Raw genomic sequence first — 21,849 nt, forward strand, 5'->3', positions numbered from 1 at the left:
ATTCAAAAGCAAGAGCAAAACTCAAAACTCAATATTTGCGCACTGTCTGAGACGAGGTTTACTGTGTGCGGCTGAGATGAATGCACATACATTTTTGCGCTTGAATGTTTAAATTGGCAAGGCTGTGTTTAAACTAAAATGAATTTAGTTTAAACACAGATAGCAATGTGTGCTGTTCAGGTCTCACCTCTGCGTTCTGGTGATGACAACATAAATGGCTTGTCATATATTAGAGCATTTGTAAACTTTGTTCAATAGGTTATAGCCAACGGCACTTCTATTGAACAAAGTTTACAAACATTGCTTTATTTGTCCACGTTTTTTTGATTATCGCTGTTGTAATGTATTGGGCAGCCAGAATGCGTATCATCGACAGTAACATTCATATGCGTGTCTGTTTTACGCATTGTTATTTTCAACAAACCATATTATAGATATGTCATCAGATTTAAGAAGAACCGCGGTGCAAGTGCCTGCCGAACCGTGGGCGGAGAACGGTACGGATCGATTTTTTTATTGAGAACTGTTTTGAATTGTTACACCCCTAGTAGATGAACAGATAGATAGAGGGATAGATTGACAAGATAGATTCATCGATTGATATCGATGGACAAATAGAGGGATAGTTAGACGTTTAGATATATAGATGGATGGATAGATGATAGAGGGATAGATAGACGTTTAGATGAATGAATAGATGGACAGACTGATAGATGGATAGACATGATATTATATTCCAGCAGTCATGATATTTTAACATCTGAAGCATATTTATTTTCTCAAGGTAAGTTTGTGTTTTATATCTTTGTCTGAATGTTTTCCTAGTCTTGCCTGCTATTTCCATCAATCACATTTTCTTTGGGCCTCAAGAAAGTGGAGTGTGTGTATTTGTGTCGCCTGTCACATTACATAAGCTCCTTAATTCATCTTGGTAGTTGCAGATGCAGGTGGAGAAGAAAGATGGCACACCTGAGGAACTTTCACTAAACCTCTGACTCACACTTCTGTCTCTCTCTCTCTCTCTCGCTCACTCTCTCAGCACAGCTGGATTGAACAGAATGATCACTGACTTGAGGAGGACCAGACTCTGCTAGCTCACACAGCCAGAGAGAGCAGAGAGAGGGAGCGAGAGAGAGAGAGAGAGAAAGAGAGAGAGCGTGCTCAACTAGCAGGTCATCCAGCTCATAAAATCTGACAACGAGAACAGAGGGGGACAAGAACACTTCATTTAACAGGCACAACACACTGCGCGTTCTGAAATGCACGGATTATGGAAACCACGTTTTATCTATACACCTCACATTTCCAGTTTTCAGGCTTTTTGGTGACAGTAAAAGAGTAGCAAGAAGACTTCAGGAGTGTTTTCAAACTGGAAGGAATGAAGCAAACCTCTGGACTCATGGCTGTATGAAAGATGCTATGAAGAAAAGAAGGATACATCACCTCTAACTGAACTTGTTTTTGACAGTCTGTCAGTGTTAATAAGGGACATTATGAACTTGCATGCCAACATTTCAAAACCTGTGTCCAAAAGCATCTTTACCTCTTCGAACCTGATGCCCTTTGACCCAGACACCTGGACACCGAGCACGGACATCATGCTGGGTAATGTGGTCCGTAACAGTACGTTTGGCTGTAACAGAAGTTGGGCTGATACAGAAGAATCTCTCCTGCCCAATCTATCCATCAGCGGCACTTCCAGTGAAAGGAAAGAACCGCTGTCATGGCTAAGGTGCAACGGCGAGACGAGTAAAGAGGAGTTTGTTCGGAAAAACTGGGTTGCGCTGCTGATTTTGATTGTGGTCATTGTTACGGTTTCTGGAAACATTCTAGTAATCATGGCTGTCAATCTGGAACGAAAACTGCAAAATGCCACCAATTACTTTCTCATGTCACTGGCAGTAGCGGATATGCTTCTGGGACTTCTGGTCATGCCTGTCGCCATGGTGACCATTGTGTATGGTGAGTCTGCTTTGATTTTGACAGCTGCAATAGGTGTGTACTGTTGTGATTGATTATGTAGGCAGTGATGTTTTCACTTACACAGTGTTGAATGTTCTTGTGCAATTATGAATAACAGTAATGTGTGGTGATCTAGTATTGTCAATGTCAAAAGCCATGGTTTGTATCTTTTCAGTAGTTTACTACTAGTGATTTGAAACCATATGAAGAGTTATTGTCATATGAGTTTCCACTGGAAAAGTTGGAAGTGAACTTATGGCTAATTTTAATAGGGGACAAAAGAATTTTTCCCACCTCCTACTTGAAAATAATGACTGGAACAGGAGTAGATTAGATTGATCAATCCTGACCTCAAGGTGAAGTGTCATTTGATATGTCAAAGATGGCGGGCGACTTTGTTTGTAATGTTGTATTTAAAGGTTTTGTTGGTTGTTTTTTTTTTTTTTTGCTGTTTTTTTGTAGTGACCGCAAAACATTTCATGTTCATGACTTTTGTTTTTGCCATAATTGGCCTAATTGACATGAGTTGTGGCACTGTCTTGTGGTGTATTTGGATATTCCCCTTCCAACTTCCAACAAAAACATGATTGGAGCTGTGAAAGTGTGATTTCTAGGGATGTGCAAGACTAGTACTGCTGCTGCTTGACAACATTGGAAATACCAGTCTATTACATCTAAAACATTTTTTTACACATTTATTTTTTGCTTTATATTTTTACAAAGGCTATGTTCAAATATTGTTAATGACATGTTAATGTTACGTTTTAACAATAATACATTATTTGAAAATTTGCCCCATTCAGAATAGGATTTGACTGTTTGATTCATATTGGGATCGCATATCTTCAGGGGGTTTGTTTACTTTATTGTTTACATAATTTATGTTTGATAAAAAAAAAAATTAGTAGTATCACATCCCTAGTGATGGCACAGCCTTGAGACAGACGTAATTGGACTAGACAATTTTTGTACCCCAGTAACCCTTTGAATTATAATAAACTGTATAAAATCGTAATAAAAAACTTCAGAGAAAACTCGTTATGCACATGAACTATTTCTTTATTTCTTCAATGTAACAAATCTAAATCAATCAAATCCCCATTTTATACTTGAAAAACTGTTTGAGTAAAGTAAGGTATATGGTGTAATAGCACAGAATTTGAAATGACTTTGAACATGACTGCAACATATAGTATTTGTAGGATTTAATGGTAATTTTCTAACCTAGTACTACTATTCTGAACCACAGTTTAAGGTATTTAAAATAACAGAAAGGTTTTGATTCACTGGTTTTTCACTGTACTGATATTTCTTTTTTATATATATATATATAGGGTCATGTTTATTTATCATTTCCACATTGTGTTGTTAATTTTGATTCATTATCTTTCGTGTTTCATTAGAGAAATGCTAATTTCTGTGTAATTTGTTATTTGTCTACTTAAAGTGGATGTGTTAATTGATCATTAGTGGCCTTGTATACACTGACGAGTGTATTTTCATGCAAAGGGCTTGCTGGATGACATTGTAGATTATTTTAATTGCTCCTCTATTTTCTAATGAGTCCAAACACATAAAAAATGCATGGTTTAGCACACAAGCTTTTATATTATGATGAAGTTTGAAGGTGTGTTTACTATTCGAGTGTGTTTTTCTGATGGAGCTTGACAGTGAAATGTCATTGTCACGCTGTATTTCAGGCTGTTATCAGTGAGCTGAGGCAGCCGTTTTGAAGAACTCAAAGAGACAGAGAGGTTAAAAATGCACAAGAGTGTGCATGAGAGAAACATGCCACCCTCTTCACCGTTTCCATCCCGCTCTGTCTCTCTTCTGCTCGTCTGTCCCCTCTAGATACTCTGCTGTGGGAAGTATTAGTACTATTGGTCAGACTGTGGATGTGAATGAATGACATCATGTCACGGTTTTAGGACAGAGTCACATGTTACAGCTAAAACCTTGTTAACATTTCAAGGTATGTGTGTGTGTGTGAGTAAAATGACCTCTGCTGCTTAGTAAATGCATCTGTTAAACGGTCAAACAAAAGAACCCATTAAAGGTGATAACATGGAGGGAGAATTTTGAGAGAAAGTCTAATTATTTTCTTCTGTGTAAACGCTGGACTGATGCTATTCAAATCCACTGGATGCTGGGGAAATTCAGCACTTCATCTGTACTCTTAATGTCCCCCTGTAGTCAATAATTTTATCCCTTAAAATGCATCTTTGATCACCAAATTACATATTTAAACGTTTTTTACCTTGAAAATGTTTTCTTCATGCCTTAAAATCACTTGAATGTAACTTTACACCCTTGTCTCATTAAGTATACATGGTTCTATGAACATGCAAATTAGCCCCGCCTCCATTCACTCACACCAGGCTTGTTCGACTTGAACCAGCGCTGCACAAACCGATGGGTGAATGACATCAAAATACCGCAAGAGCGAATAGAGAGCAGACGGCTCTTTATGCTTTTGAAATGCTCTCGCGGTACTTTGATGTCATTAACCGATCGGTCTGTGCAGCGCCGGTTCAAGTCGAACAAGCCTACCAGCTCAGAGATCCACTCGTTGATGATCACACATTGACGTGATTGGTTACAAGGTAGTTTGTGACGTCAGAAACACCAACGATTTCAAACCGCGTTTTTGAAACTGTCTTTGGTTCACTGCATTTTCAAGGAGAAAATACTCAGCAATGATGTTGATTCATGAATTTGCTCATGGTTTGTTTCAAAGCATATTGAAAACACCACATAGACATATAAACAACATTAAAAGCTTAATTGTCACCACAGGGGGACTTTGAGCATTTTTTCTTTGTCTCCTGGCTGGCTGTACATTTTTGGTTTTATTGCTCAGGAAAAATTACACTATTGTAATTGGCTTGATTAAACTCTTTGTCCTTGTGTTTGAGTCACAATGTCTGTTCCATTCTCCTTTTCTTTTTGTCTCACATGAATGCATGTGCATACACAAACACATATTTTCCGGAGAATGTTGCAATGAATTATAGTGTACATAATTTTTTTCCCCAAAGATGAACAATTGGTCTGTGAGTCTGTAGGATTACTTTTAAGAATATATGCAAAATATTGTGAATTAATATACTATATTTAGATAAATAATTTTATTTAGTTAAGCTTTGGGCACATAACTCATCGCGGTAGGGATGCACCGATAATCAATAATTATTTTCATATTAATGTTATATTAATACATTTTCATGCATATTTTATTAACATTTTCAATTGTAATATTTTCATATTAAAATTATTTATGGTTTTGTCTAAAAAAAAAATCCTATAAGTGAATTTAGACATCACAACTTCATAATGTACAATATGAAAAAAAAATGTTCATTTTGTGTTTTGCTAAAGATTACATTGCTATTAAATTACTTGTGTTTAAATTTGATTCACTTTAAGTGAGCGTTAGATCACAGCCAAGTTAATCTAAATGTAAAAGTAGGGAAAATGAGCTGCACAACTAAATATCCCATATTGATTGATACAATAAATTCAGAAATCTAATAAAAGTGTGTGTAACCGATATTGTGCATCCCTATAACGGTGTTATTGTAGTATTATTTATATACTATTATAATACATATTAATATGTTGAATTAGCTTTTTTTATTTTCACTTTTAATTTTTCATTATATTTTAGTCATTTTGTTATATTAATCTTTGTTATACTGAATCATGTGGCTTGTTAAGGAGAGGTGTGCAATCTTTTTGACTGGCAGATAAAAAAATAAAAAAAATAATATATAAATGTAATTTTAGAAGCAGTCACCCAGCAACCACTCAAAACACTCTAGCAATTGCATAGCAGAATGCTAACAGCCACTCAGAACACCCTAGCAACCGCATTACAATGCCCTGGCAACCAAACACAACTCCTTGACAAAGAAGTAACAAGTTTTGCACAGGAAAGTGTCAATTACATTTTCTTCAGAAAATAAAAAAAATGGTCTTGTTCAAAATAAGCTGTTTGATCAGATAATAATTAGTGTGTTTTTGAATTGATAATGGGTGGATTCAATAGGCAGCTGCTCTGTATTGTTCCAGCACTGACCACATGCAGACACAGAGGAAGGAAGCTAATCACTAGAATATTATAGGCTGCTTCTTTAAGACTTCAGAACAGTGTATTTTAACTCAGATTTTTTGATAAAGAACATTGCAGGTACACAAACATTCAAGAGACATACACATACATTGAGAGAGACTCCAATAAGGGTATTTCCTGATGAACAAATGTCTTTTATCAGAGACTTGGCCTGGGGGATAGTGCTCATGCTTCAGCACGGTTGGGGGCAATGAGTTTCAATCTAGCTTGTGTCATTTTATATCTATTATCTATCCACTCCATTCAGCTTCCTGGCAATTATTTTTTGTACTATACAATAAAAAGCAAAAAAGTGTATTTTTTCCTTAAAAATAATTTAAAAAGGGTTATAACAGGAAGGGGGAAACAAATTGTGCCTGCTGATAGTGCCATTTATTTAAATGGATAGTTCACCCAAAAATGAAAATTATACCATGATTTACTCACCATCAAGCCATCCAAGGTGTATATGACTATCTTCTTTCAGACGAACACAATCAGAGATATATTTTAAAATATCCTGGCTCTTCCAAGCTTTATAATAGGAGTGAATGGGGGGTGAGATTTTTAAGCCCAAAATAATGCATCCATCCATCATAAAAAAGAATCCATACGGCTCCAGGGCTTAACAAAGGCCTTCTGAAGTGAGGAGAAGTTTTTGTAAGAAAAATATCCATATTTAAAACTTGATTATAATAACTAGCTTCCGGCAGACAGACATAAGCATCGATTTATGGTGGAAGAGTAACCCTTGACCTGACGCATGATGCAATGAAGAACGCAGAAGTGCAGAGGATAAAGCGAAACAAAACACTGGTCACGAATTAAAAGTCTAAAACAAGAAATTTTAAAGAGAAATGTCAGAGGATTTCGATATAAGAGAAGAGGAGCTTGCAGCCATATTTGTTTAAGCCGCGAAAAGCATCTAAGCTTACGATACTCCTACTTCCTACCTCATACATCGCGTCAGGGGTTACTCTTGTGGCGCAAGTCGACTTGTGCAGTATCCGTACGGTCATCTGCCGGAAGCTAGTTATTATAGCAAATAAAGTTTTAAATATGGATTTTTTTCTTACACAAAAAAAAGCTTTGCTTTAGATGGCCTTTATTAACCCCCTGGAGCCTTATGGATTACTTTTATGATGGATGGGTTGGATGGATGGATGCATTTTTTTGGATTTCCCATTATAAAGCTTGGAAGAGCCAGGATATTTTTAAATATATCTCCGATTGTGTTTGTCTAAAATAAGATAGTCATATACACCTTGTATGGCTTGATATGGCTGGATGGCTGTTTGTAATTTGCTGAGTGTAATTTTACATCATTTACATAAGCCATAGTGTTCTCCACCTTCACATTATCATTTGAGGGAATGTCTTTATAGAGACATTTCATGAGAACTAATGATGAAACAACTACTCATGAGGATTAGTGAAACACTACTGAAATCTCCACCGAATTACTTGTAAACACAGACTGATTCCACTGGTCTTAGAGAAGAGCAAAGAGGCTGAAGTGCTTTCAGAAGAGAGGAGATGACAGAGCAAGCGAGAAACTGACACATGGGACAGAGATCTTTTAGTCCATGAGAAGGGGATCACAGCTGAAGCAGCAGGGGTGATAAAATCAGAGAGGAACTCCTATTGAGTCTCAGCGATGCACTGACGTACTAGAGTTGTGACGAAGCACGCTCTGAGTAATCCATTGGTAATCAGAGCTGTTTTATAAATAGCAGTGCGTGTTTCTAACCCATTATCCGAACAGGTAAGAATAGCTACGTGTGTGTGAATCAGGGCCATTATCTCTAGGAAGCAAAGGAGCCAGTGTCTCCTCAAAAAAATATTCCTTCCTTTTTTTTTTTTAAGTAGTTAAATGCATAAACTTGATGTGACTTGGTTCTAATGAATGTGAATTATGCGAATGAAGCAATAAGCCATTAGAGGCCATGTGTTATAGTGAGTATACTATGGGTAATGAGAATTAATATGATAAAGACAGACACCAGTGTCTTCGCTGTTCCTCTTTCTTTTTATTTTTCCATAGAGTGACAGTTAGGGAAGCTAAAATAAATGGGATCAGAAAACACACAGACACTAATTTCCCCCTGATTCTCTAAACCTCTCAATCTCCCAAACGGCTCCACAGCAGAGCTCTGGCATAATACACCGCCATGTCATGTCACCATGACGATGGATTATTCCAGAACAACACACAAAGCTCAATAGCTGCCGTTGATGCAGCATTGATGGTTTTCTGGCACAGGTGGTCTCTAGGTTGCCACGGCGCTCTAAAGAGAGGAGTGACTTAATGAGCAGCATGAAGGGCTAATGACGAGCATCTGTGTAGACACTGAAACATATCTTTAATTTCATTCTCATTAAGGTCTTGGCCATTTCCAGCACGTGAAACCTGTGCCACATCAGTAATGGCTGCTTAACTATTTTCTCTTAATCATACATCAGACAGCATGGTACATCTGGGGTGGGTTATAATATCTTTTTGGATGGTTATGGATAGCCATCATCACTTTGGGGCAGCTGTGGCCTAATGGTTAGAGCCAAGTTGGACTTGTAACCCGAAGGTTGCGGGTTCGATTCTCAATACCGGCAAGAAACAACTGAGGTACCCTTGAGCAAGGCACCTAACCCCCAATCACTCCCTGGGCGCCGCAGTGAATGGCTGCCCACTGCTCCGGGTGTGTGTTCACTACTCACTGCTCCTTATATGTGTGCACTTACTTGGATGGTTTAAATGCAGAGGACAAATTCCAGGTATTGGTTGTCATGCTTGGCCTTCACGTCACTTCACTTTCTTAAATGTTGCGTCCACTATTTCAACTCAAAAGCCTGTGTCTTATTCACTAACCACCCAGAGTTCAGTTTAATCAGGTGCTGACTGTGCTGGAATAGCACTGCAGTGTGCGGATTCAAATGAGATCATTGCCATTCTTTTCAGCACATTCCTTTCTATGTAAATTAGGATTATAAATTGTGCTTCATTAAAAATATGCTATTTAAAAATTACTTTTTGCCTGCCACAATCAGCTTTGTAAAAGGAAAAGCGATTTAATTTTCTATGGAGAGCAGTTATTCGTCAAAAGATGGAGAAGAGTGTTATAGGGTGTACAGTATATCCAGATGTGTAGTGTCGAGCACATTTTCACATTTTAAAGGAAAGCGAATGATAGTGGCACTAAACCAATGCAAACAGCATGTGCAAATCATTCTTAATGCATTTACCCCTAAATGATTACAGGGTTTAAAATCAATGAAGATATTTGGTTTCCTAGTCTAACCCTCTCTTTCATTACAAAAAGGGCCCTTTGTGATTCCTAAAGGCACAGAGGTGTTGATAATGATCAAGATCTAAAGGCCAAGATGAGTATACATAGCCAGCAGCTGTCACCCTGTCGCCCAACACTGTTTGTCCATTAAAGCTAAGCAGGGTTGAGCCTGGTCAGTACTTGGATTTTAAAACTAGGAAAACCAGGTTGCTGCTGGAAGAGGTTTTAGTGAGGCCAGCAGAGGGTGCTCACCCTGTGGTCTGGGTCCCGATGGGGACAGTACAGTCAGAAAGCACCGTCCTTCCGATGAGACGTTAAACCAAGGTCCTGACTCTCTGTGGTCATTAAAAATCCAAGGATGTCCTTTGAAAAAGAGTATAACCCCAGCATCCAATTTGCCCACTGACCTCTGTCCATCATCATTGCCTCCTAATAATCCCCTTCATCAATCCAAACTGGCGTGTGGCATTTGTGCGCAATATGGCTGCCGTCGCAACATCCAGGTGCTGCATATTGGTGGTGGTTGGGGAGATTTCCCCCTTCCATATGTAAATAATTGTAACAAATTATTATTATTACATTGGGGGGGTCTGCTATTTGTCATAACCTTTGTGCTGTCTACTGTAATCTTAAAATGTAATCTGCTGATTTGCTTCCGCTCACGTTTACTTTTTTAACACTATCAGTTTGGTGTAGGGTAGGTGGGATGCTTTTCAAATGCGATAGAGCATTATTAGCACCACTCTGGATATTTCATTTCTAAATTGCATAATACGTTGCCATATTCACGTTCATCTCTTTCGGTTAAAACTTAACACATATTTAGTGGCACTTACAGGACATTTCGCTTTGAAAGTGTCATGAAACCTGATGTCATCTTTTAGAAATATCGCCACAGGCTTGTTTTTCCAAAGAGACTGGATTTTATAATAAATAGTAAAAAAAATAAAAAAAATAAATACAGTCATCATGTATTGTGTTCTTGTATCACATTACGACACAGCAAGTTTGAATACGTGCAAGAACAAACGTTTAATAGCTCCTGGTCACTGCATGATTTTGGAAAAAAAAGGCATCAACATTCTTCAAAACATGCGTCCAGTCATACAGGTTTCGAATGATGATGATTGATTATGGAAGAATACAATTTTTTCTGTTTCATGACAAACAAGAGGTAAGAGGCAGTGAGAGAGGTGTGTGTGGGTAAGGAGGGAGAGATTAATTAGTCTGATAGATTCAGGGCTGTTTAACCAGGCAGAGGATGAGTTCAGGAAGGGTCAGGGGAAACGAGGTGAGCCAGCGGTATTGTAATTATCCATCTACCGACACCAACGCACACGCACAACCACTCCTCGTGACATTACAGAGAGTTTCCTTCTTGCCTCAGGCAAATGCCATAGACTTTCTTTTTTTAACATGGTGACACAGTGATGCATATAATCATGCCCTCAGTGGTCATTTCCCAGGCATCCGGCTCAAATCAGTGCTTACAAGAAATGCATTTCAAAATGTGCTGGCACTCTAGAGTCAAGTTTTTGCAAAGACTTGTCATTCTTGGGCTTGTGAACTTGGGCACTGAAATCTTGGGCTTGTGGTCAAAAGGGAAAGCTTTTAAGGTGGTAGTGCTGTTTGTCTGTGTGTGTATTCATAGTTGATGTTGTCAGAGAGGCTGTATGGTTAAATTAAGTGTGCTATTTGTATATAATTTGTTATAAATATAACCTAAACCTAAACCTAACAGAAAACGTCCTGCTATTTACAATTAAAAACAATTTACTTACCTATATGCATTTCTTTCTTCTGCTGAAAAGAAGGTATTTTGAAGAATGTTGATAACCAAATAGTTTCAGTTCCTAGTGATTTCCATTGTATTTTTTGTTCATACAATAAGAACCAAAACAGTTTAGTTACCAGCATTCTTCAAAATATCTTCTTTTGTGTTTCAGAGAAGAAAGTAAGTCATGCAGGTTTGGAACAACATGAGGGTGAGTAAATGATGACATAATTCTCATTTGTGGGTGAACTAATTCTTCAATATACACTCTCAGAAAAAAAGGTACAAAAGCTGTCACTGGGACAGTACCCTTCAAAAGGGATCTAATATGTACCATTTAGGTACTAATATGTACACTTTTGGAACTAATATGTACACTTTTGGTACCATTATGTACCTTTGAGGGACTAATATGCACTCTTTAGGTACAAAGGTGTACCTTTTGAAAAGGTACTGCCACAGTGACAGCTTTTGTACCTTTTTTTCTGAGAGTGTACTGTATTTTATAACGTTTTTACAAATGACAACATCCCAGAAAGGAGGTTTTGTCAGATTTAGCTCATTTCTGGGTACAAATTTGGTTAAGTAGGTACACATACACTCATGCACACTCACTGCTTTCCTTCAGCCAAATCAGGCTATTATCCTGCATGGCTAGATAACGTTTGGCTTTCATCTAAAGCAGAGGCACAAACACTCTAAGGATTTGAGGGAATTTGTCAGGTTTTTGTTGGGTCTCTCTGTATTAAACGCTGAGTATTACCCTTCAGCAAATAGGGCGTCCCCTGAGCCTGTGCCGATGAGCAACTCCAATTAGACAAACTGTCTGAAGGGTTTTAAATCGAGTCTTTGCCCTTCATTGTTTCTGTTTCCCTTTCAGTCACAAGCACAAACACCAATGCATGCATCTCATAGACAGCACACACACATCCACAGCCATTTTGTATTAATGGATTATTAATTAGCCTCTGGTTTTGATGCGGCATCTCTTGTTTTTGAGCTTTATTGAATAAAGCCACAGCTGGCAGAAGCCTCACGGAGAAAGGGATGACGTTCTTCATCTCTATTCATAAGCACTTCTTATGCCTAGCAGTGATTGAACTTTTATTCGTTTAGTTCTTTATTTTCCTTTTTGTGCAACTTTCATCAAGACTTTGATTTTTATTTATGCCATGATGCATACCACTACATCAAACAGTGCCCCCCATCTTAATATTTTCGAAAAAGACCTTCATCTCTTCATATCATAAGCCCTGATCCTCTCTCTCTTTCAGCCCATGCTCTAAGCACTTTCCATGCAATGAGGTATAAAATAAGGCCTGCAACTCTTTTTTCTTTTCAATAAATAGGCATTGAAATGAAGGGCTTAACCTTTTAAAAATGTTGATCAACAAGCTCAGGAGACTTTATTTTCTGTGTGGTTTGATGTAATAAGTACAGGAATTTCTTACTGAAATTTGGGACATAAATTCAATTTAATATAGTCTAAATACAGTTTTAAAAGACTTATTTGTGTGGTTTTAATTTTTGGTAATTAAAATATGCTTGCATTAATTTAGTTTTAAATGAATTATTAAAATGAAGTATTAAATAAAAAATTATAAAATAATGATAATTATTACGATTAATGATTTTTACTACAATGAGTTTAATATCAGAAATGATGCTAAAAAAAATCTGTATCATATTCACAGAGAATGGCAGTAGTTTCAGTCTGTGTACAGTCACACGGGTAACACTGCCTAAGTTTATGTTTGAGTCATGATGGCTGTCTGCATCTCATGTTCATAGTAAAAGGCATCTATCTTTAGCTAGTGTGACTTCTTTTTGTACCTCAATAGATAGTGAAGGCAGGAGAGCGTGGGAGCTTTACAAAACTAAAATAATGTTATTTACTCACAATTTATCTCCCATGCTGCTGCATACGTTTATCCCACAGCAGTCTGAATTTTAGCTGATTTTTCTTCTGCAGAGAAATTCTGTTTTTGAGCGGTCTTGAACTGTATAGAAACCACAGGTTTTCAATCACTTTGAAAGAACACAGTAAACACAACACACACAGGGAAACGAATATAATACTGTGGCTCTGCTGAGTTACCAATCCAATAACAAACCTGAGTAAGTTCTGATTAAAAGTGCTGTTTCTGAAACTCAAGTGTGTGATTGTGTGCTCTTTGTTTTGGTGATTGATGGTCTTTATCTATTTCTGCACACAAGCTCTGTATATTCATTCACCTACATAATCATTCTTCCCTTCATTTCCGGCAGCTCCTCCTCCTGTTATCCTTTCACCCATTTCTTTCTATATATTTTTCTACCTCATTTCCTCTTTCCTCAAAAGTCTATTATCTTTGTGGCACTTCATTTGTGTTGGCTCTTTTGGCTTTGCCGTCGTGCTTCATTTCAAACTTTTGTCACTGACAAAAAACAAACAAACAAAAAAACTACTAGTGAAAGCACTAAAAATAAGAAAGTACTTGAAAATAACTGCAAATTCCTGTAAATGTATTATTAATTCAACTTTTCTCCCCTTCATGGTTTGTGTCTGTGTGTGTCCTGTACAAAGTGCCAGGAGCGTTAACAATTAACTTTACAGTTTCAGTCTGGTGAATGGTGGATGGTCATTTTCTGCCTGACTACCCACAGCGGAGTGAGTTAACTCTATTGCACTTTCAGAACTGAATTTACTCTTCAGGATGGATGGCAGACAAACAAGCTGATAGACAGACAGACAGACAGACAGACTACAATATTGTAGAAATTAAACTGTTTTTCATCATCGTGTCAACAGAAAAGTCTCATCAGTCATCACACTCATGCTTTCCAATGAAATCACTCACTTGAGCTTAGTGGACGAAGCCCATTAAATGAACTCACAGGACTCATTAGTATGCAACAGAGGAAAGCCAATGTTTCTAAGCCTTTTGTTGTCAGTTTTATTCCTTCGGTTTGATTTTCTGAATGTGTTTCTCCTCTTCAGGTTACTCCTGGCCCCTCCCTGCATCACTCTGTCCCGTGTGGATCTACTTGGATGTTCTTTTTTCCACCGCCTCCATCATGCACCTGTGCGCTATCTCCCTGGACCGTTACGTGGCCATCCGGAACCCCATCCGACACAATCGATCAAACTCACGCTCCCGGGCCCGGGCCAAAATCACGGCGGTCTGGACCATCTCTGCAGGTACAACATGTGGGCATGACACTGTGCTGTAGTGTGATGTGAAGCCATGAAGCCATGAAGCTGTTATGAACAGGATGTCATTCTGCCTGATGAGTCATGACTCTGATCTAATGTATATTCATGATAACATAGTATTAATCTCTGACTCTGCTTTCAGAATTTCCTTATTAGCAAAAGAAAAATGTCTTTATTGGTTTGAGATGACCATGGCTGTTTAGAGACTCTACTAAAAAGAAGAGTGATCCAAAGAGGGTTTAAATGTTTATGTGTAATAGGGCTGTCACAATATCAGAATTTTCACACCACGAATATCTTGGCCAAAAGAAATCACGGTAACAATATATCGCGATATCTATAGAAACCTATACTGTATATGCATACATATATGGGTGTACACACACACAATGTGTGTGAAGTACAAATAGATGTGATTAATTTATTTGACAGCACTAGTAAAAATACAACAAAAATATTCCTCTACAGATATTTAAAGTGAACATATAATCCATATGTTTTAATCCGAATGAGCAAACTTTTGGACTAAGGATGATTTGACACGAAGGTGGGTTAACAGATTTCTGGTATTGCCCCCTTTTTGTACTCGCTGTTGATCGACAAGTCCTGCAGATCGGGGTGTCTAACGACTTATTTTCTCTAAATCCAAAAAACTCCCTTACTGGTGAGCTTGCTTTTTTGAAGTGTGGGTAGAGACTCTCCTCTGTCTTATCGGATGACATGATTTTGTCTTCCACTTTATGACAGATGGCAGCGTTTAAAGTATGACGTCAGATCTCGAAAGTCTAATTCGCTGCTGGTTCCTTTGAGATATTCCTATGCGGTTTTATAATGGGATTTTTCAATTCATGTGTAAAATAAAGTCTGTGGTAAACATAACTTGACTGTACTTGTTTTGTTCTACAACGTAAATTACACACATCCATAGCGAAAATGCGAATTTTGAAGCAGTTCATTTTTGAAAACGTCAGTTTTTAATAAATAACTAGATAAGACTGCTTGGGGTGTGAATGTGTGCAGTGTGCGTTGTAGGACAAAGCGTCAATGTATCAAGTTATGTTTACCATGATATTTAATACATGAGTGGGAGAGAGAGCTTTTTGAGCACAAGTTGGATATCTGTTAATCAGAAGTAAAATTGCAGGAACAATCAGCTATAATATAGATTGGAACGGAGAGGCAACAATGAGACCTGCAGTAGTGACTGCACCTTCATTAGTATCCTGCTGAGTATGTCAATGGAGAAAAATAATTGAAAAGAGGAAAAAATAGCATAACAGAAAGATAAAAATGAATGAATTTTACAGGTCTGGGTTATTGAATGCTGAAGACATGAATAATTGCACCATGCACAGTGTCATTTCCACCACATCTCAAATCAATCTCTGGTGGAAATGACAGTGATGGAAATGAGAGTTTAAACATTTGCAGAAGAAAATAGCTATGGTATTAGCCTTAGAAAGATGGAGCCATCATTTTACAGATCGTAAATACACACAAATACATTTTCACACGTACGTTTCAAGCTTTCTTGGAAATTATTCTCAATAAAAATATTATATTTACCTTAAAGGAGACATATCATGCTTTTAAATCGTTCCTTTTTACATATAAATCATACATTTGTAGTCTATATAAAGCGGAACTGCAATGCTTGGGTCTGAATTCCTCATTATTATAGCTCCACAGGCCCCTTTTCTACCCCTTTTCTGATGTGCGTCTGAGAGCAACCCGTTTTGGTGCGGTCTCTTTAAATACAATTGAGACACTTCATACCCCGCCCCCTCTCCAGTCTGCAGAGGTTCATCTCCACCCCGTTCGGCCATTTTTGTAGTTTGATAGCAGTATACGATTATCTAGCGGCACAGAAACTTTTTATTCACACGTTATTAACAAAATGTCAACAACGGAAGACTTGTCCAGCCAGCCTTACATGTTCGAGCCAGAGTCGGAGCCGGAGCGAGATGAAAATGAAGACGACGAACCTGCAGAACAACGTCTTCATATGGATGTATCGCAATGGTGTGTTACTGTATTTACACATGAAACTTTGGCCGACCTTTTACCACCGTGTCGATTTATTTTGATTAATATGTGCGAGGGAGAGAGAGCAAGACAGCGTCTAGTTTGGAGACGGTGTCTTGTTTACACTTTCGCCTGGCTCTGAAGAGAGAGAGAGTGCGTGCGCGCGACCGGGTCTCTCTCTCTGCTCGTTCTTTCAGTTAAACATGCTCCCTGTCACAAGCGCGGCAGTTCATCTACATTAGACGGTGTAATGAAGCGTGTGGGTTACTACATCCAACAACCGAACATTTTAACTTACCCTCTCGTAACTTCTGCATCTTTTAGCTTGGACTACAAAATTGCAGCGAGAAATACAAATGGCGGATTGCTCGAAGTGTTGGGCTGGAAGTCAATGTCCTTATTTGGCAGTTCCGCTGCAAATACTGTGACGTAATAGTTCACAAAACGTCATAGATAACAGAAAAATCGGAACAGGTTGAAAAATAAGGCCAAAACAGAATATAAAGATATCAACGAAGCACCTGAAGAGAATAATTTCAACTGTTCTGTACTTCTAAACACTCCAAATATACAACAAAATGCATTTAAGGGCTAAAAAAGTGGATTTAGCATGATATGTCCCCTTTAATGTTTCTTTGATTTCCCTTTGAATTTTTATTCCATGTCATGTTACGCATTTAATCTCACATACTCTTCACTAAAAGTGTTGTTGCCTTGGTAAATAAGTACACTAACCTTTGATAAAACAATATTATTAAATCATTGATAAGTGATACAGAAATTTGTTTAAAAATTATATGATATTTATTTATTTATTTAGAGACTGTCATGTCCCTGTCTGTGACAAAAAATGTACCAAAAGATAAGGAAGGTATGGAAAGTCAGTTTTAGTATGACCATAACAAAGGAAAAAGAAATCTATTAGTTTTAATAAAAATCACCCTCTGCAGTGCGCGAAATTGAAGAAATGCCCAAGCTCTGATCTTTTCAAAATGACCTCAAACCAGTCCTGTTTTTTCGATCTGCATGCAGCGCAGACAGAAATGAATTATTATGAGCAGAAAAAGTAATAAAGTGCATCCCACAATGACATTTGCACCACAGTAATGCAAAAAGAAAAACAAAACAGTGTAATGAAACACATTTATAATGCAAAGCAATATAACTAGTCCATAGAACTATTTTAAAAATATCTACACTAATAAAGCAGTTAAACTGTGCCGGTACACTTTTGGATAGAGCTTCAGTTCCCCGAACTTCAGTCCCAAGCCTCTGCCAGATTCAGACTGGTCATAGAGCTGAGAGCTAGTGTTGCTTTAAAGTGATTAGTAATTATGTATCGTTTGGGGATCAAAGAAGACCTACTAACATTTCAGAGATTAGGGCTCTTTGAGCATGAGTCAGATGCTTTTCAAAGAACGGCATGTCTGGTTGGTAAGACAAAAAAGTGCTTTTGTAATTATCACTGGAAGAGGCGCATGGCTGAGATGCGTAATTATCTGTCTTCTGTACTAGAACATTTTATGGATGTAATTTTTCTTGCATAAAAGCATCCATCCATCCCTCCATCCATTCATCCACAAACATAACAGATGAACTATCCCCCTTCCTCTCCATGTTAAACAGCTCTTAATCTGCTTTAAGGCAAGACATTACTAACAAAACCAATGTTTTATCGAGCACTAGTCAATTTTGAGACTTTAAGCTATTTTGCTTCCCTAGCATGTATTCTTTTTTTGGCTGTTGTCAGTGCTTTCTGATTTATAGAGTGATAAAAAGAGACATCCAAAATAAAATAAAACATTTTACTTATATCAACAAAATGAAACAATTCAATTCAATGTTCAGCTCATCTGCGTCTTTAAACATAATATTTTAGAAAACTTGCAATTCAAAACAATTGTCTTAATGTACTGTGATTTATCAACTGGGAAAGTATGGTGATATCTAGTTAAAATTCACATGTAGTGTCTTGCCTCCAAATGTCATGACATAACATCTATAACTGAGATAAGGATGAGTGCTGTCAGTGGATTTGAGCAAAGCACCATGATCTCTATTTACATTATAATGCTGCTTTTCTAACTTTTCCAACTCTGTGTACTCTCATCTCCAGGAAAGGGTGAGAAATGGGATGTCAGAGGAGGTTGATAGTGTGTAGGATAAATTAACCCCGCTCACTTTTAAAGGAGAAACCTTACCGATGTATATTTTTTATCTCCTCATATTCCTCTCAGATTTTGACACTCTTATCATAGTCATCCAAGGCTCGCGGTTATCCATAGATTCACAACTAATTCCAGATCCATCATCCAGTGGCACGGGGTCCATCATGGCACCCCCCGCCCTCTTTACCAGCTCTGTTTCCCCCAACAAACCCCAGAGATCAGACACGATTTGCAGAGATTTACTGTTGCCATGGAGATGGTTTGTCACCATGGCAGTTTCACTGAAAGTTTGTCCTTGAGCGATACAAGCTTTCCATTTGCAAGATGCTAGCGGAAATGAGAAGTATATCATATACAGTGTTATACAGAACTGAACACTAATGGTCATAAATAGTTGTGTTGTTGAGTTTACGGTTCTAAACTGTAATAGGCAATGAGAGAAAAAAGTCCCATCAATTACTGTGAAGTAACCCGAAGGCATGTGACAAAGATGCACATTTTCGCTGCCTAAGAATTAGCAATATATCTAAGTAAGTAGAATAATATGAGTATGTCCTTGAACAAGAGATCCATCAATTACAGGTTTCATATTGAGCCGCACAGCATGTTTTTAATAAATATACGCCACCTGCGCTCTCAGTTTAAAGCAGTTTAATGATTTGTAACTAAATTATGTATTAGTGCTTGAAACAATTAATATAAAGTGTTTACACTTTATTATGAGCCAAGAGCTATTTAAAGATTATCATCTCTTTTGAAACAAGATGTGATAATAGGGGATCAGACAGAATCTCTGCTGTGTGTGAGAGTCTGTTTTTCCTTTGAGATAAGAGATGGTTCATGGACTAAAACATGTCTTGGATGTATACTGTATGTGTTAGTCAGGTGTTTAAGTGATATTCCTTTACATGAACTCTTTCCAGTCCAAATGAACAGCATATTGTGTGTCATCTTTAAAATTATATGTAAACCACACTCTTTATTAGCATATGTAAAAAAAAAAAAAAAAAAAAAATCATAAAAAAAAATTCATATATATATTTGTATTATATATGTATTATATTTTATTCATATCTATTACATTTTTAGTATTTTTAAGGGCTGTTAATAAATAATAATATTTATTATTTTTATTGTTGTTATTATTATTAACGGGTATAAAACGGGTATAATGCCAAATTGGCAAAATGCATTACGGCCATTAAAAATGAAAACGAATTAACTGCGTGTTAACGTGCTTTTATGAAAACGCTAGGCTATTATTTATAGCAAAATTATATTTAACACATAACACAATTACCATATGTTGTGAAAACTCTTTTTTATTTATTGTTTATTATATTGTAATATTGATTTATTATTATTAATCACAATGAACCCCATTTTGAATGTAAATTTTACATAAATTATTTTACCATAATTTACTGATAAAAAATAATAATCACAGAACAGTTATAATGTCAGAATTGCTAATTGCATTAATGCTATTAAAGAGAATAATGAACTGCATGTTAATTTGTTATCTATGAAAGTGCTATTTTTATAGCACTACAGTATATGAACTATTATTTATTTATGAAATGGTTTTATAAATGAACAGCTGTATATGATATGCCATAGACAACTGCAGGTCACACAACTTTACTGCTTTTGTGTTTTAAGTGAAATGAGCAACTGTCATCATTTCTTCTCTTTTGTTTAGTTTTTGCCACCTTGTTTTTTTGGTCTGTCACAATTTCTGCAGACTAAACTAAACTACAAATGCACTTTCTTCCCTCTGTCTTTCTGCAGGCATCTCCATGCCGATCCCAGTGCTGGGTCTGCGCGATCACACCAAAGTTTTCAAGGATGGAAGCTGCCTATTGACTGACAATTCGTTTGTGTTAATTGGGTCCTTTGTGGCCTTCTTCGTGCCATTGACCATTATGGTGGTGACCTACTTCCTGACTATCAGCGCTCTGCAGAGTGAGGCTACGCTCTGCCTTGACCAACTGGTGCCCAGGCCCAGATGGAGCGCAGGATTCACTCTGAACTTCCTCCCTAGCCCATCGTTCTCACCCTCAGATAAGAAACTGTTCTTGCGGCGCTCGTTGAGTCGCGAGGCGGGGACAGAGTCGGGGGTTGTGATGCCACCTTTCGGACGGCACAGTGTACAGTCCATCAGCAACGAGCAGAAAGCCTCCAAAGTTCTGGGCGTGGTCTTCTTCCTGTTCGTGGTCATGTGGTGTCCCTTTTTCATCACCAACGTTTTGGCGGTGGTTTGCGAGCCGGTGGCGTGTGACGCCGATATAATGAACGGACTGTTGAATGTGTTTGTGTGGGTCGGTTACCTTTCCTCCGCCGTTAACCCGCTGGTTTACACACTCTTCAACAAGACTTACCGCTCGGCCTTTGCTAGATACATCCGATGCCAGTTTCACGAAGAGAAGAAACCACTACAGCAAATTCTGGTCAACACCATTCCACCGCTGGCCTATCAGTCCACACACATGCCGCTTACTGGATCAATAGGCAATGGGAATTTCTCTCTGCACCTTCCCAATAAAAACCACCATCTGTCCAAAAGCCGGAAAAATGAGAGTGTCAGCTGCTTGTGAATTCACTCAATGAACTCACAAATGCCAACCGTAACCCTGGATTGTCTTCTGGGTTCGTGTTTGGCATTCTATCCTTCTTACCTCAATAAGCTCAGATTGGTCTAAAGTATTAGTATTCAAAGCCCAAATGCATCTATGAACAAACAGCATCACAGTCCATGACTTGATCACAGGGCAGTGATACTGATACACTTCGTCTGACTGGGATCGGTCCTTCGTACCATCAGTGTCAGTTGAATCAATGGGATAAATAAAAATTGTATATAAGTGTTAAGTCAGAGTTACGGTTTGATGTCAAGACTTTTCATTTTTATGTAGCACTTTATATTCCAGAAGGCAAAGTCTAAATTCATGGGAGATCCGCTGTGTTTTGTTTACAATGTCAGGTTTTTGAAAACAATTGTGGATAAAATTTGTGATGTGACTAAAGTTTTGTGCGTCAAACGATTGAGATGCTGTCGCCTCATTCATATAAGCTGACGTGTGTGCCGCTGGTTTATCATTTTACCATACATTTCCATTCAATGTCATGGAAAAGAACTAAAAGAATCCTATAGAAGCCTGTTTCCACTTCAGAGTAAAAAAAATCATTATGTTTAAAATAAGGAAATAAAGTCAAACTGTGAAATGTAAATGTGAGATACACTACTTTTCAAAAGTATGGGGTTGGTAAGATTTTTAAATATTTTTTGAAAGAAGTCTCTTATGTTCACAAAGGCTGCATTTATTTGA

At 37.6% G+C, this 21,849-nt stretch overlaps 1 protein-coding gene across 1 annotated transcript; it reads left to right on the forward strand.

Annotated features, from left to right (window-relative positions):
- Positions 1-1,043: 1,043 nt before the first annotated feature.
- Positions 1,044-21,363, forward strand: htr2aa (5-hydroxytryptamine (serotonin) receptor 2A-a). Its single transcript, XM_079881804.1, has 3 exons — positions 1,044-1,962; positions 14,112-14,312; positions 20,312-21,363. The coding sequence occupies exons 1-3, from the start codon at positions 1,494-1,496 to the stop codon at positions 21,115-21,117; spliced, it is 1,476 nt and encodes a 491-aa protein (XP_079737930.1). The 5' UTR covers positions 1,044-1,493; the 3' UTR covers positions 21,118-21,363.
- Positions 21,364-21,849: the final 486 nt, after the last annotated feature.

This window comes from Squalius cephalus (assembly GCF_949319135.1).
Source record: "Squalius cephalus genome assembly, chromosome: 9".
Taxonomy (NCBI): domain Eukaryota; kingdom Metazoa; phylum Chordata; class Actinopteri; order Cypriniformes; family Leuciscidae; genus Squalius; species Squalius cephalus.